The 15,638-nt window shown below is 36.2% G+C and overlaps 1 protein-coding gene across 2 annotated transcripts in view; it reads left to right on the top strand.

Annotated features, from left to right (window-relative positions):
* The window catches only part of CDKL3 (cyclin dependent kinase like 3), a 94,271-nt gene that overhangs the window by 51,170 nt on the left and 27,463 nt on the right, over positions 1-15,638 (top strand). For both annotated transcript variants that reach the window (XM_036898422.2, XM_036898402.2), the window contains 4 exons: positions 689-842; positions 950-1,278; positions 2,569-2,662; positions 3,675-3,837. In XM_036898422.2, coding sequence (XP_036754317.2) covers positions 689-842; positions 950-1,278; positions 2,569-2,662; positions 3,675-3,837 — 740 coding nt within the window. The remainder of the gene's footprint in view (positions 1-688; positions 843-949; positions 1,279-2,568; positions 2,663-3,674; positions 3,838-15,638) is intronic.

Here is a 15,638-nt window from a genome sequence, read left to right as displayed (position 1 = left end):
ACATGTGCCCTGGCAACGGCAACACTGGGCTGAACTAGGTAGGAATACATTCACGGACTGGTATTTTAAAATATCCCAAACTGATAGCAATGGCTGCTTTGAGGATAGAACTGTGTAACCAGGGACAGAGACAGGAAGGGGAACTCTCAGTGCAGCTTTTTTATTTTTTAGCCATGTCAGTGGATTTCCTATTCAAAAATAAATAATAAAAAAAAAATAGAAAGTCAAACTGAAACTAGAACAACTTCCCTTCAATACTGATATACTTTGTTACATTTTTGTACTGAAAATATTTCTCTAGAGTAGGATTTCAGAAGCTAGTTAATCTTTTAAGTTATTAATGAACCACAAAAAGAACAAAGTGGCCTGAGTCTTCTTTGGAAAAAATAGTATATTTATAAAAATTAAAAGCAATATTTTTACTGAGTAAAGTTGGCATTACAAGAGTAATCTAATTCATATAAATTTATTTTAAAAATTTTATATAGTAAATTCCCATGGTAAAATTTTTGAAAGATGTATCTTTACCAGAAAGCAATTGATATTAAGTATTGTACCACCTCTTGGCATGCATTAGTGATGACTTATTTATGCTATAGCTGAAATGTAAATTAGTTGATTGAATGTTCAATTAAAGATTATCTACATAAATAGAAAGATAGTTGGTTGATATTGCTTGTTTTGTCAGATTCTTACCAGAACTAAGGGCTAAATTACTACAAGAAGCAAAGGTCAATTCATTTGTAAAGCCAAAAGAGAATTCTAAAGAAAATGAACTTATGAAAGGTGAAAGAAAAACCATTTATACCAATACAGTCCTAAGTACGTCAGTTCTGGGAAAGGTAAAAACTGGTTTTCTTTCTAGCTAGTATAACTGTATTATAGTTAGCACTCTAAGGATAAAAATAACTGTTTTCCTGACTCATATTTTTGGGTGTATGTGTTCCAGGAAATGGGAAAAGAGAAAAAGCCCAAGAAGATCAAAGTCAGAGTTATTAAGGTCAAAGGGGGAAAAGGAGATATTGTAGAACCAAAAAAGATAGACTGTGAACGTGGACATTGTCAACAGGATAAAACTGAAAATGCTCATACTATATCTCAAGATATGAAACCTGCAATCAACGAACCACCAAATTCTGTCAATGCCAGGACTAATTCTAACGGCATGAAAGATGATCCACGTGCTGGAGGTAGTACGATGATGCCACCCATTAAACTAACTAGCAGTAATTTGATGGCTTCAAATCCCAATTCAAATCTCTTCCACTCCAATTCAAGGTGAGTTGCAATAGAAAAGAGACAGATGGAAATGGACTTAAATAATACAATGTTCCTGTATAGTAACATTTCAGAGAATTAAGCTCATGGTGTCTATATATAAACTGGATTTGAAGATTTATTGAAATTATAATCATAATAGTCATTACTGAGTGCTGCTTATGAATTTTTTTTGGCATTATATATATGCTTTTTATTAAAGTATCATTGATATACAATCTTATGATGGTTTCACATAACACAGTAGTTTCAACAGTCACCCATATTATCAAGTCCTCAGCCCCTCTATTGTAGTCACTGTCTATCAGCATAGTAAGATGTTATAGAGTCATTATGCTTATGAATTTTATAGAAGAAATTAACCTTCCTTGGCTGTATAGTTATTCAGTTTTTCACTAATGCCTTTTAGAAAAACCTCATATTTTAAAAAGGCCTTCAGAAAAATTTCTTCCTGCTTGAAGAAAAAAGGGTGATATGATCTAAGTTCTGGTATTGACGCGCTTTGGTATAACAGTAAGCTTTATTTCTGTATCACGGCAAATTCTAGGAACAGAGAAAGGATAGCTGAAAATAATCTTTTATAATCAGCCTTTCAAGTTAAAATACTTTGTGAGGAAAACAACATATTAGGCCAGTTTTAGACTTTGCTACTGATACAGATTGAGAGGCTGGTTCCATAAGTCAAGTTCATCCAGAACAGCGATGAGGAGCAAGGGTCTAACAAGGCCATCAGGGCCAGTACTAAATATAGGGAAACTGTATGAATCTAGGTGAGGAAGGAAAGGAGATGATTCAGTATCCCAAGTCAATGTTAGCAGACTGGTTGGGCTATAAGTTCTGAAGCTTGGAGGTCCGCAGAGGTGAACAAGAATTCAAAAGGTATAGCGGTCTTCAGAAAGCAAGAGCCCAGTTGTCTTTGAAATGTTCCTATGTTCCTAAAACCATAGTTGCAATACTCATGGTTGTAAATCCGCCTTGGACAGCAAGTTCAGAAATGCAAAAGCTTAGTATTTAAGAGATCCAGGTTCACAACAGATAAAAGGGACCAAGTAGGCCACCTGGAGTAACTGCACAGCATGGCTTTTACACTGATGTTAACCACGAGTGAGTTATGCTCCGCTGTTTTCACCTCTCTACTTAGAGTAATTGACACTTAAGGACTGACAATTGCATTTTAGCACTCGGTGTTCAGACAGTAGACTTCCATGGTAAAGCTCATTCATTATTGAAGCTAAAGCAGAAGCACTTCTGGGAAGTTCTACTAACTTTGCATTCATTTTAAAATAATAGGTTAACTGAAAGAGCAAAAAAGAGACGTACTTCTTCACAATCTATTGGGCAAGTTATGTCTAACAGCAGGCAAGAGGATACAAATCCCACTCAAGTAAGGCAAGAAACTAGTTATTAAAATAAAGCCTCTTTCAACATTATCCCCTTCCTTGTACTTTACTTTTGTACTAATATGTATTTTTTAATGAGCTTTTAATTTCCCTTTTTTTGTCTGAGATGAAAAGAGGCCATCATTTCCTATGTGCTTTCTAACTTTAATTTCTTGTAACTTGATTTAGTGTATTTAATGTGTGAGTTGGACGAAAAAAGTTTAGATTTTCACCTTTAAAAGTCACAAGACATTTTGGTTTTTCACTTCTACAAAATACTTTGAACATCTTTACAGTTTGGAAGGAATTGACAAAGAGACATATCTTACTTTTCACTAGGGACAAAATCAGTATATTTCATTCCCTCATCTTTTTACATAGAAAAGTAGCTTATTCAAAATTGAAGCATTATTATTTATAATAATAAAATATTGAAGAGAACACAAATCTGTCTGAGCATGTAACTGGTTGTGTGCCTTAGGATATATCCACACAGTAGGATGCTTAATATACTACATTGTGGAGGAGTGATCATTAACCTTGGGAAAATTTTTATCATTTGTTGTCCAATGAGCCAAAACAGATAACAAAAGTTTTTCAGCATGCTGTGTTCATAGGGAATTTTTTCCTTTAGGTTTTCCTAGTGTCCAGAGCACATCATTTTGTAAACAGAAAGATAAATTATTTATAAGATGAACTGAAGCAATTTGTCCAAAGTCAAAGTGCAGTGAATAGGATTGAAAATTAAAAGTTAAGATTGTGGTTCTCATGATCAAGACTATTCTCAGAATATTCAATATGCTGAAGAAAAGTTCGCTTTATGAAACTTTTATTGGAGTTTGATCTGTTTATATATTTAATGATATTCTATTATACTTCTTAATTATTAAAACAACCTTGCAAATATAGACATAACAATGCCTATCTTAAACAAATGGCTAGCAATTCTAGGCTTATCAATCAATAAATAGTTACACACCATTCTCCAAATTAACTCTTGTTTATTTGTTTGTTCAGAGCCAAATGGAGAAGAGTGTATTTAATGAGCGAACAGGTCAAAGTGACCAAATGGCAAATGGAAACAAAAGGAAGATGAATTTTTCCAGATCTCACAGGAAGGAATTCCATTTCCCAGAACTGCCTTTCACAGTACAGTCAAAGGAGATGAAAGGAATGGAAGGTATTTATTTGTTATATAGCTTTACAAGTATCTAGAGGTTATCTTTTACAAGACCCTTTTTTTGGTAATAAAACTTACATTTTATAATGATTTAGGTAAAAAATAGTAATTTGCTATGAAAATATTTTCAGCTGGTGAGAATTTTTTTTTTTGCTATAGTTAAATAAGGGGTCAGATTTAAAGGAGATAATTTTAAAGAGGGATTAAGAAAACCTTAAGAGGTAAATTTTTCATTAGCTCAATATTGAAATGGTAGAGCAGTATTTGAGGAATGGTTTTGGTTCAGTCTATAACCTGGAGTAAATCAGTTTCCTATGTTTCTCCATGATTATTTGCCCACATAGTAGTAGGAATGATATATGTGCTCCAGGCATCCAAGGATTTAGTGATTAAAATTAAATAAACTCATGTACCGAATTCGTAAAATGAAACTTTTCTTTTTGCAGAGTAACTGTTGTTTCTTTGAAGAACAGTGACATCTTCTGAAAAGTTAATGTAATAGCAAGAATATAGTACTTGTACAGCTCAGGAGAATTATCTGATCCACTTAGCAGTTTACACTCAGAATTTTAAAATAAGTATCTTCTTTTAATACCTGGTAAGCTATTTGTAAAGTTATAAAACAAATAATTTGTGACTGGCAGCATCTTATTATGACAACTCATGATTTGTTCAGTTCCTTTGTAATAAACTGAGAAACTGACTTTAGTGGGTATCAGAATTCCCATTTGAAACTCTTGAAAAGGAAAGTAAAATTTCAAGGTATGAATAACAAATTGTCATTGTATATATTTTTGCAAAAGTTAAACAGAGAAAAGTGCTGAAGAGGGAATCAAAGAAAGCAGATTTACCTAAAATACCAACTTTACTTAATGTGGATCAAAATCAAGAAAAACAAGAGGTAAAACTTTTTTTTTGTTTATAGCTTTTACTAAGGAATGCTGTTTAGAACCCTTGATTAGGTATGTAAATTTAGTTATTGCTACTGGAAAATTATATAAAAATTCAAAATTGTGTAATCTTTGAAATCAAGAAACAGATATATATTTTCCTAGAAGACCCGATTGCTAAGTTTTTTAAAGTTATTTTTGGGGTAGTGAATACAGTCCTCATTTGAATGTTGAGTGATTATGTATGTGTGTTATGTGTATTATCTAATATTGGGTAAGTAAACCATGAGAGAAGAAATGAATAATGATTCAAACATATGGTTATACTGGCCACATATTTATTTATCTTTAGCCTCTTGCTTACTGTTTTCTCTCCAATTTATTCCTCCATCTCTTCTGTCCACCTATTGTCTATTTTCACAAATATTTGCTCTCAGCTAGCTGTCAGATAATCTTGTTGAAATGTCCCAGCCTCTATCCACCAGAGAGTCTTGAATTTTATTTGGAAATATTGAAACCCTCAACATCTGAATAAATACTGTCTAAAGGTAGTCCTTTAAGGGAAGGGGATTGGGCTGAGCACCCACTGAATTGAATCAGAGAGATGGCCTTCTACTCTGAACACTTGTGAGGGCATCAACCTTGCTATCTCAGTTTCTTATATTTTTAATAAAATTGATTACATTTTTATTCATAATAAAATTAATACATACCAATTAAGGAAATTTGAAGAAATTTGACAAATAGAGAAACTCTGATCTGAATATGTAAGGAAGCATTTCATCTATGTCTATTCAATCTGTATAGCATTCAGATAAAAAAATTATCTGACAGTGTTAGATGGTATTTTCATAGTGACATTTATGCCTTACTCTTGGCCTCAAACTTTAAGAATTCCACAATCCACTTTGCAGAAAAGAGAGATTTTTCTAGATAGAACAAGAAAATGGGATTATCTGGTGTTTTACCAGGACTCAACCCGATTTTGTATTTACTAAATAGAATTTGAAGAGGAACAGATTTTTTTTCTGGTAGTGTTCTTTTCTTTTAAGAACAAGAAGGTCATTAAAGGTCATCTTTTAGTTCATCATAAACAGTAATAAGGTGGCTTTAAACTAAATTTTGGTGACTTACTGATGTCACAGCATGTTGAACAGCACACTACTGCACATTTTTTGAATGACTGGGTGAGTTAGGGCTCTTGAGTTTGAGTAAACTAGTAATGTACTGTATGTGTTTATCTCACTGTCCTGTGAGAGCCCCTGGAACTAAAATTACATTCCAATGCAGAAAGAAAGTTCTGTCATTTAAAAAATACCTAAGTAAATAGGAAGGGAAAAATCCCTTCTTTCTCATATGGTGTAGAACTTCTGAAAAGATGACCTTTTTAAGAGTGACCTTTAAGACTACATTATCAGAGACACCCATAAGTCATCAGTGATGGTTGTAGTTTATTTGTACTGTTAATTCTAATGCAGTTGTGACAAGGGACTGAAATTGCATATAAAGCTAATCCAAATGCTATTAATAAATTAATGTCAGAATTTTTTAAATTTCCTAAACTTTGAGTTGATAGCTTTTCTATTTTAGAGAACTAGAGAACATGCATGTTTTTAAAAACATAAGATAGGGAATAGCAATTTATTTGTTCTATTCTTGGCTCCACCATTAACTTGTGTTTAAATTATTTCATTAAATCCAGGCATTTTCCAGTTGTACATTAAATTCTTTCAGGCATTTTAAAGATATACTGAAATAGTGTACACATGCATTGAATAGACTATATGACTTAGAAACTCTAAATTACTGCTCATGAGTGAGGTAAGCAAGAGGGAAAAGAATCTATACAAAAGCCACCTTCAGTTCTGTTTCGTGATGATAATGAGGAATACTTTGCCAAACACTCTTCCCGTACCTTATAAAACAACTCCTAGGTGCAAAGTACAAGTACTTATTTGTGGCTTTATTTCCTTAGCCAAAGACTCACCATTTCCTCAGTTAAGGCTCCATTTCTATTTACTTTTTAGAATACAGGAAATGTACAAACTGAAAGGAAGGCAAACCTGCCAGATACAGAGTAGAAAACACAGCAGCTGAAAATTCAGGGAATCCCAGAATCACTGTGTGGTTTAAAAAATCCTTTTTGTTAATATTGCATACACAAAAATGCTGGCTAGAGAATTCTGTAGATACATCATAAATCCTGTGTAGTTGTGTGTATAATCACCTAAGTTTGTTTTTAAATTTGCTAGTCTTTAAATTATTCGTGCTTTCTTGATTTGAACATTAATTTCTAAAAACTGCCTGGCTGATACGTCCTAATAAAACTGCAGCTTACTTTAAGTCATATAATTTTATTTGATGATCTATCATCTCAGTCATGTTTAATAAATGGTTATTCTTAGTTTGGGTTCAGAACATAAAAATTACAAAAGGGAAAGTCTCTAAGTGTGTAATAGTGTGAGATCTCAATGTCTGGGAGCACCAAACATTTCTGAGCAAACAAATACACTTGATAAGCATGAAACGTGGAATTGGTTCCACATTGAATATTCTGGAACAGTATTTAAACATATCATGAAGGTTGTTCAGGATGAAAATTGAGCCAAGCATTGAAACTAATCTTTGGGCTTAAAACCAGTATTGTTCATCATTTAGTAATTCATGTAGAATATATGTTACATATAATTTAACATTAATACACTCAAGGTTTTGGCAGCATATGTTTATGTTCTTATTCTTCGTTCTTATTGTCATGGTTTCTAATTTTATGGTGGAGATAGCCATTGTAAGGGGAAGAATTTGAAGAGGAACAGAGTTTTTCTCGTAGTGTTCTTTTCCTTTAAACTTAAAAATACAAATTGGCAAGTCTTCTCTTTTTATTTTATATACAATAGAAATGTGACATGAGCTGTTATTAAGACAGCCATTTGTCTGTATTAGCATCATTTAAACTTTGTTAACAAACCATTCACTGTTTTCTTCTAAGAATTCTGTTGATGTGATGCTTTAATTTGGAATTATAAAGCCATCTCCTCTCTGCCTGTTCTTTGCTTACCATGATTACTGAGTAGGTAACACATCCTGTCATATGACAGACATTGTAGATAGACTGATCTGCCCTCTGCTAGTCACATAACCTTAGAGTATCAGTTATTTCCTAGAATGCTCAGGCTTCCTGAAGTGAGCTCTTAATTAAATATCTGACACATTGTTTTAAAAACTGTTTATTATCATTGTATGGTTAAAATTATACTTTATTAGTCACCTGTAAAAGCATTTATAATATTTGTAAAGTATCTGAAAATTATGATATCCAAATGTTAAATACTTTTATCCTTTTAAATAGTTACCAGCACTCTCCCAGTTTCCTAGTTCCATATGATAGTGACTTTTATGTGGTGCACACCTTTTCTATTTCATAAAATTATGTGCAAACCAGAAGAGGTGTATTATCAAAATTCTTGATTGTCCTATTCTTCAAAAAAACAAGTTATTGTACATAATATACCTTTCTTTCAGACTCCCTGTTAGTTTTGGTGACTAATCAGGAAAGCTAAGAGTTGTTCCTGTGGTAGGTTCAAGAGGCATAAGTCTGCTCATTGCCTATTGCATTTATATATTTGCTGATCCTTACATCAGTATCAAAGGACTGTCTTTTTTATTTTTCAATTTCTACAAAAGTTCCTGGTGGGATTTTGGTTGGGATTGCATTAAATCTATACATCAATTTGAGGAGAATGAATATCTTAATAATACTGAGTCTTCAAATCCACAAGCATGGAATAAACTCTCCATTTATTTAGATCTTTAATTTCTTTCTGTAATATTTTATAGTAGTCTTGTGTATCATTCCTTAGATTTATTCCTATGTGTTTAGTTTCTTCATGCCATTATAAATGGTATTTTAAAATACCATCTTCTAGTTGTTTGTTGCTAGTATACAGAGGTACAGTTAACTTTTCTAAATAATTTTATATTCTGAGACCTTGCTAAATTTACTTACTACTTCCAGTATCCTTCCTTCCTTTTTTTTTTTATATATATTCCTGAGGATTTCCTAGGTAGGCAGTTATAACATCTGCAGATACAATTTTTCTTTTTTCTAATATTTATGTCTTTTATTACTTCATCTTGCCTTATTTTGTGTGTGTCATAATGTTGAACAGAAGTAGTAAATAGTAACAGAAGTAGTAATAGTGGGCTTCCTTGCCTTTTTTTCCTATAAAAGAGGGAAAACATTCAGCCTTCCCCATTAAGTATGATATTAGTTGTAGGCTTTATGTAGATAACCTTTATTAGATTGAGGAAGATTTATCTGTTTCTGTTGCTGAGTGTCCTTACCACAAACAGGTGTTAAATTTTGTTAAATGTTTTTCCTGCATCAACTAAGATGTTCTTAAGATTTTCTTCTTCTATTCTGTTAATATGAACTACATTAATTGATGTGTGCATGTTAAATCAGCCCAACATTCCTAGATTAAACTGCACTCACTCCTTTTCATGTATGGTATTGCATCTGATTGGTTAATATTTCATTATGGATTTTGGCACCTACATTAGTAAGAGATTTTTAGTCCTTTTCTTTCCTTATATTGTTCTTGTCAGGTTTTGGCTATCAGTGTTATGTTGCTTCATAAAATGAGTTGGGAAGTGTTCTGTCCTCCTTTGTTTTCTTAAAGAATTTGTGTAGGATTGATTTTATTTCCTCCTTAAATGTTTGTTAGAATTTACCAATGAGGCCAACAGGGCCTAGAGTTTTCTTTGTGGAAAGATTTTAATTTACAGATTCAATTTCCTTAAATTATTTAATAAATGTAGAGCTATCCAGATTTTCTATTTCTCTTTGTTAGTTTTGGTAATTTGCCTCTGTCAAGGAATTTATCCATTCCATCAGTGTTGCCGATTTTATTGGCATAACATTGTTTATCATTAGCCCTCATTCATTTAAAAGTTGGTAAGCTCTATGGTGATGTCCCCTTTTATCATTTCTTGTATTGGTAATTTGTGTTTTCTCATTTTTTTCTTGCTAAGTCTAACTAGAGAGTTATCAGTTTTACTAACTTCTTTAAAGAGCCGTCTTTGGGTTTTACTGATTATATTGTTTCCTATTTTATTGATTTATGCTCTTACCTTTATTATTTCTTTCCTCTATTTTGGATTTAATTTTCTCTTTGTGATACTGTGACACCCGCGGGGAGGAAGGGGCTCTGGTGCTGGCTCCTGCAAGCACCTGCCTGGCTGGGCTCAGATGGAGTCATGGAAGCTGGGAGAGTCTCCCTCTGCCTGCCAGGCAGCTGAGTCTGATGCTGCCACTGGGCCAGGTGGGTTTGCTTCTGGCAGTGTGGGCAGGGAGCACCCTCGGGCTGCGTTGCCAGAGAGAGGGATGGAGCGTCTGGGGCTCCGAGAGTTCCCTATCTGTTGGGCTGAGAAAGGGATGGGGAGGTGTCCTCCACTTGCCCTTTCTCCATCCAACACTGCCCCTCTGGTACCCCTCCCACTGCTGGCAAGTCTTTCCAACTGCCGCCTCTTCTTTGGGTCTCAGGACTGGTGGAGCGTGCCTGCCCTCCACACTGGCTGGAGTCTCTGCCTCACAGAGTGTGACACCTGCCCCTGGTGTCCAGCATGGCTAATCACCAGAACCCAGTGTACTGTGGGCTCCTGCTCCCAGAGCAGATCTCTGGGGCCAGGTGTGCAGTGTTCCTGGGCTCCTACTCCATCCCTGCTCTGTTCCTCTTCCGCCTGTAGGCTTGCTGAGGGAGTGTGGCTGAGGAGGGTGGTGGTGCTTGGGTTCTGCCCAGTCGTGGCTCTGCCACCTCACCCTTTTCATGTGGTCTTCACCTCCAGGCATAGGGGGTCTGTTCTGCAGTCTTCAGGTCATCTTCAGGTTTAGTAGTATTTGCTGTATTTTCTTCTTTTATGTGTTTTTGGGAGGAGATTTCCACCTTGCCTTCCTATTCCACCATCTTTTCCTCTGCCCTTTGGGTGGGTGCTCCTATGTTGGGTACATATATATTTGTAGTGATTATATCCTCTTGTTGGACTGACCCCTTTATCATTATGTAATGTCCTTCTTTGTCTCTTATTACTTCGTTTTGAAATCAATTTTGTCTGATATAAGTATTGCTGCTCCTGCTTTTTTCTCAGTATTGTTTGCATGAAATACCTTTTTCCATCCCTTCACTTTCAGTCTATATGTCTTTGGGCCTGAAATGAGTTTCTTGTAGGCAACATATAGATGGGTCTTTATCCATTCTGTAACTCTATGTCTTTTGATTGGTGTGTTCAGTCTATTTACATTTAAGGTAATTATTGGTAGGTATGTACTTATGATATTCTATTAATTGTTTCCTGGTTGTTTGGTAGTTCCTCTCTGTTCCGTTCTTCCTCTTATACTCTTTTCTTGCTATTTGGGGGGTTTCTTTAGTGTTGGGATTGGATTGCTCTTTTTAAATTTTTTGTGTATCTATTATAGGCTTTGGGCTCTAGGTTTGCAGTTACCATAAGCTTCATGGATAGCTTCCTAACTATACAACAGGCTATATTAACTTGATGATCACTCTGTTTCAAACACAATCCAAAAGTACTTTTTTTTTTATCCTTCTTCCTCCTTTCCCAGATTGGGGAAGTTTTCAACAATTATTTCTTCACAGAGACTTTCTAACCTTTTGTCTCTCCCTTCTTGTGGTACCCCTATTATACAAATATTGTTTCATTTTGATTGGCCACACAGCTCTCTTAGCATCCTTTTATTTCTAGAGATTCTTTTTTCTCTCTGTTCCTCAGCTTCATTGTTTTCCTATTCTCTAATTTCCATCTCACTGGTTGGCTCCTCTGCCTGTGCACTCTATTAATCATTCCCTCCATTTGTATAGTTAATTTCAGTTACTGTGTTTATCTGTGAGTGGCTCTTTTTCAACTTTTCTGTTTGTTGAAGTCCTCCCTGAGATCATCAATACTTTTCCACAGATCAGTGAGCATATTTATGACTGCTATTCTGAAATCTTTATCAAGAAGATTGGAGATCTCTGTTTCATTTACCCTCTTCCTGATGTCTTACCCTGTAGTTTCGTTTGGAACATATTCCTTTGCTCCTCATTTTGCTAGGGTTCCTGTGTTTCTTCCTTGTATTAGATGGATCTGCTGTGCTTCCTGGGCTAGAGAGTAATGATGTATGAACAAGGCATCCTGTAGTGTCCAGAAGCTCAAGACTCTTTACTTTCCAGTGTCTGGTTCTCCTTTGTGGTGGAGCCCTAATTGCCGTTGGTGGGCTGTGGGCAGGGCTGCCTTTCTGTCTGTCTTCCTGCAGAGGTCTATCTCATTCCTCCTCAGATGGCAGTTTGCCTCAGCCAGACCTTTGTGAACAGAGCAGCAGCACTTTGCTGGTATCAGTGTGGGTGAGTCCATCATTTGCCTGCCCTGCAGCAATGTTGGTGCTGCTGGGCTAACAGGGTGGTCTGGGTAGTCAGGGCAGGCATATGGCATTGAGGCATTTGGTTGTGCAGTTGGCAGGGTGTGCGGTACCCTGTCTGGGCCACCTGCAAGGAGGAAGGAGCTCTTGGAGCTGGCTCCTGCGGGCGTCTCCCCATTTGGGCTGAGAAAACTGGGAAAGCCTCGCTCTGCCTGCCAGACAGCAAAGTCTTCCTCTGCCTTGACTGACTTTGTGTGCAGTTGACTTAATTTTGCATTTGCTTATTAATTAATTGGTCTACTTCCATCACTTTGGTTTTATTTTCTCTGGTGACAGCTATTTAGCCTTAGGAGCACTTTCATCTGTAGAAGTCCCTTTTTTTTTTCCACATATGTTTGCATTTATAGCCTTTCTGTTTTTCCCATCCATCATTATCATATGTACAGTAACCAGTGAGGTATCATAAACTGTGAAAACTGTCAAAAACCATTAATCTATAATTTAATCTCAATCAATTTATCAACATTTATCATTAGCCATAAAAAATATCTAGTTCCAGACAGACCTGGAATATGGAATATGGAATGCCAGATGCAAAGTTCTGTAGTATTCCCCTGCCATATCTCAGTGAGTCGGCCAGTAACAGGAAGCCCCAGGATTTCATAATAGGCTTGGTGTCAACCCAATTTTTCTGTTCTCAGAGGAAAACATGAAGTTTAGCTAAAGTCCTGTGCCAAAACGAATTCTTCCTTTCTTCCTTCTTTCGTTTTTTTTTATACATGTGGCTTAGGAAGAGGGAGAAAATCATGTATATATAAAATGCAAGAAATATTTGTTTAAAATTCTTTTGCATGGCCATTAAAACATGATTATTTATTGATATAGGGATTTCCAGAGTGTTTAGAATTTGAAATGATAATATTTATTTTGGAACTCACTTCAACCTTATAACAAGAGTGCAGCAATCCACGGGCTAGCGTACCAAAAGCATTTTTTGAAGTCATAATAGCATCCCAGTTTATCTGCACCAGATCTGATGCAGCTTACAATGTGCTTTCTCAGTTGGAATAGGAGGTCAGGGATGTTAACTGACTCACTCATGTCATGTAGGTAACAAGTAGTACAGATGAGCTTTCATTTATTTTTTATTTTATTATTATTATTTTTTATTTTGGTATCATTAATATATACATGAGCATCATTGTAGTTACTAGATTCCCCCCATTATCATGTCCCCACCTCATACCCTATTACAGTCACTGTCCATCAGTGTAGTAAGATGCTATAGAATCACTACTTGTCTTCTCTGTGCTACACTGCCTTCCCCATGCCCCACCCCCTACATTATGTGTCCTAATTGTAATGGCCTTTTATCCCCTTATCCCTCCCTTCCCACCCATCCTCCCCAGTCCCTTTCCCTTTGGTAACTGTTAGTCCATTCTTGGGTTCTGTGAGTCTGCTGCTGTTTTGTTCCTTCAGTTTTTGCTTTGTTCTTATACTCCACAGATGAGTGAAATCATTTGATACATGTCTTTCTCCTCCTGACTTATTTCACTGAGCATAATACCCTCTAGCTCCACCCATGTTATTGCAAATGGTAGGATTTGTTTTCTTCTTATGGCTGAATAATATTCCATTGTGTATATGTACCACATCTTCTTTATCCATTCATCTACTGATGGACACTTAGGTTGCTTCCATTACTTGGCCATTGTAAATAGTGCTGCCATAAACATAGGTGTGCATATGTCTTTTTCAAACTGGGCTCCTGAATTCTTAGGGTAAATTCCTAGAAGTGGAATTCCTGGGTCAAATGGTATTTCTATTTTTAGTTTTCGAGGAACCTCCATACTGTTTTCCACAATGGTTGAACTAGTTTACATTCCCACCAGCAGTGTAGGAGGGTTCCCTTTTCTCCACATCCTTGCCAGCATTTGTTGTTGTCTGTCTTTTGGATGTTGGCCATCCTAAACTGGTGTGAGGCGATATTTTATTGTGGTTTTAATTTGCATTTCTCTGATGATTAGCGATGTGGAGCATCTTTTCAGGTGCCTGTTGGCTATCTGAATTTCTTCTTTGGAGAAGTATCTGTTCAGATCCTCTGCCCATTTTTAATTGGATTATTTGCTTTTTGTTTGTTGAGGTACGTGAGCTCTTTGTGTATTTTGAATGTCAATCTCTTATAGAAGTTCCTTTAAAATACACTGTAGAGATAGGTTGTGGAAGGTAAATCCCTCAACTTTTGCTTATCTGGAAATTGTTTAATTCCTGCTTCAAATTTAAATGATAATCTTGCCAGGTAGAGTATTCTTGGTTCGAGGCCCTTCTGTTTCATTGCATTAAATATATCACACCACTCCCTTCTGGCCTGTAAGGTTTCTGCTGAGAAGTCTGATGATAGCCTGATGAGTTTTCCTTTGTATGTGATCTTTTTCCTCTCTCTGACTGCTTTTAACACTCTGTCCTTGTCCTTGATATTTGCCATTTTAATTATTATATGTCTTGGTGTTGTTTTCCTTGGGTCTCTTGTGTTGGGAGATCTGTGTACTTCCATGGCCTGAGAGACTACCTCCTTCCCCAGATTGGAGAAGTTTTCAGCAATTATTTCCTCAAAGAGACTTTCTATCCCTTTTCCTCTCTCTTCTTCCTCAGGTACCCCTATAATGCAAATACTGTTCTGTTTGGATTTGTCACACTGTTCTCAATATTCTTTCATTCCTAGAGATCCTTTTTTCTCTCTGTGCCTCAGCTTCTTTGTATTCCTCTTCTCTAATTTCTATTTCATTTATCGTCTTCTCTACTTCATCTAATCTGCTTTTAAATCCCTCCATTGTATGTTTCATTTTGGATACTGTATTTTTCAATGCTTCTATCTCTTTCTTGATGTCGTCCCTGAGATCTTGAATATTTTTCTGTAGCTCAATGAGCATGTTTATGATTTTTCTTTTGAAATCATTATCATAGATGATTGGTGATTTCAGTTTCACTTAACCCTCTTTCTGGTGTTTGAAGGATTTTTGTTTGTACCAGATTATTTTTTCATTTCATATTTCTAATGATTACTATGAAATAATAATCTTGTGTAGGCAGCACCCTTTAGTATCCAGTAGCTCTACTCTCTGGAGCTGCCCAGCACCTGGGGCAATGGCAGGGCTGCAGGTGAGAGGTGCTGATGCATGCCAGGATGAAAGAGCTATTTCCTGCTTCCTGGCTGCAGTGCCTGCCTCACTGCTGAGGCAGTGGGCTGAGCATGCAAGGCGAAGCCTCTGCATTATGCCCCTGTAGCTGCTGTAGCCAAGGCCACCCTTTGGCTGGCCTGGTGCAATAGTGGGGGCAGCAGGTTTGTGAACCAGTGCCTGCTGAGAGGAAGGAGCAGCAGACTGGGAATTGCAGTGGGGTATCCTTGGTTCTGTGTTGCCAACCAGGGGAATGGAGTGCCTGAAGCTCCTGAAAGTTCCCAGCTTGCTGGACTGAGTGTGCTGGATGATCTGTCCTTTCTT

Source organism: Manis pentadactyla, chromosome 13, assembly GCF_030020395.1.
Source record: "Manis pentadactyla isolate mManPen7 chromosome 13, mManPen7.hap1, whole genome shotgun sequence".
Classification (NCBI taxonomy): Eukaryota; Metazoa; Chordata; class Mammalia; order Pholidota; family Manidae; genus Manis; species Manis pentadactyla.
The sequence above is the reverse complement of the archived record's forward strand: the minus strand, read 5'-3'. Positions and strand labels throughout refer to the sequence as shown.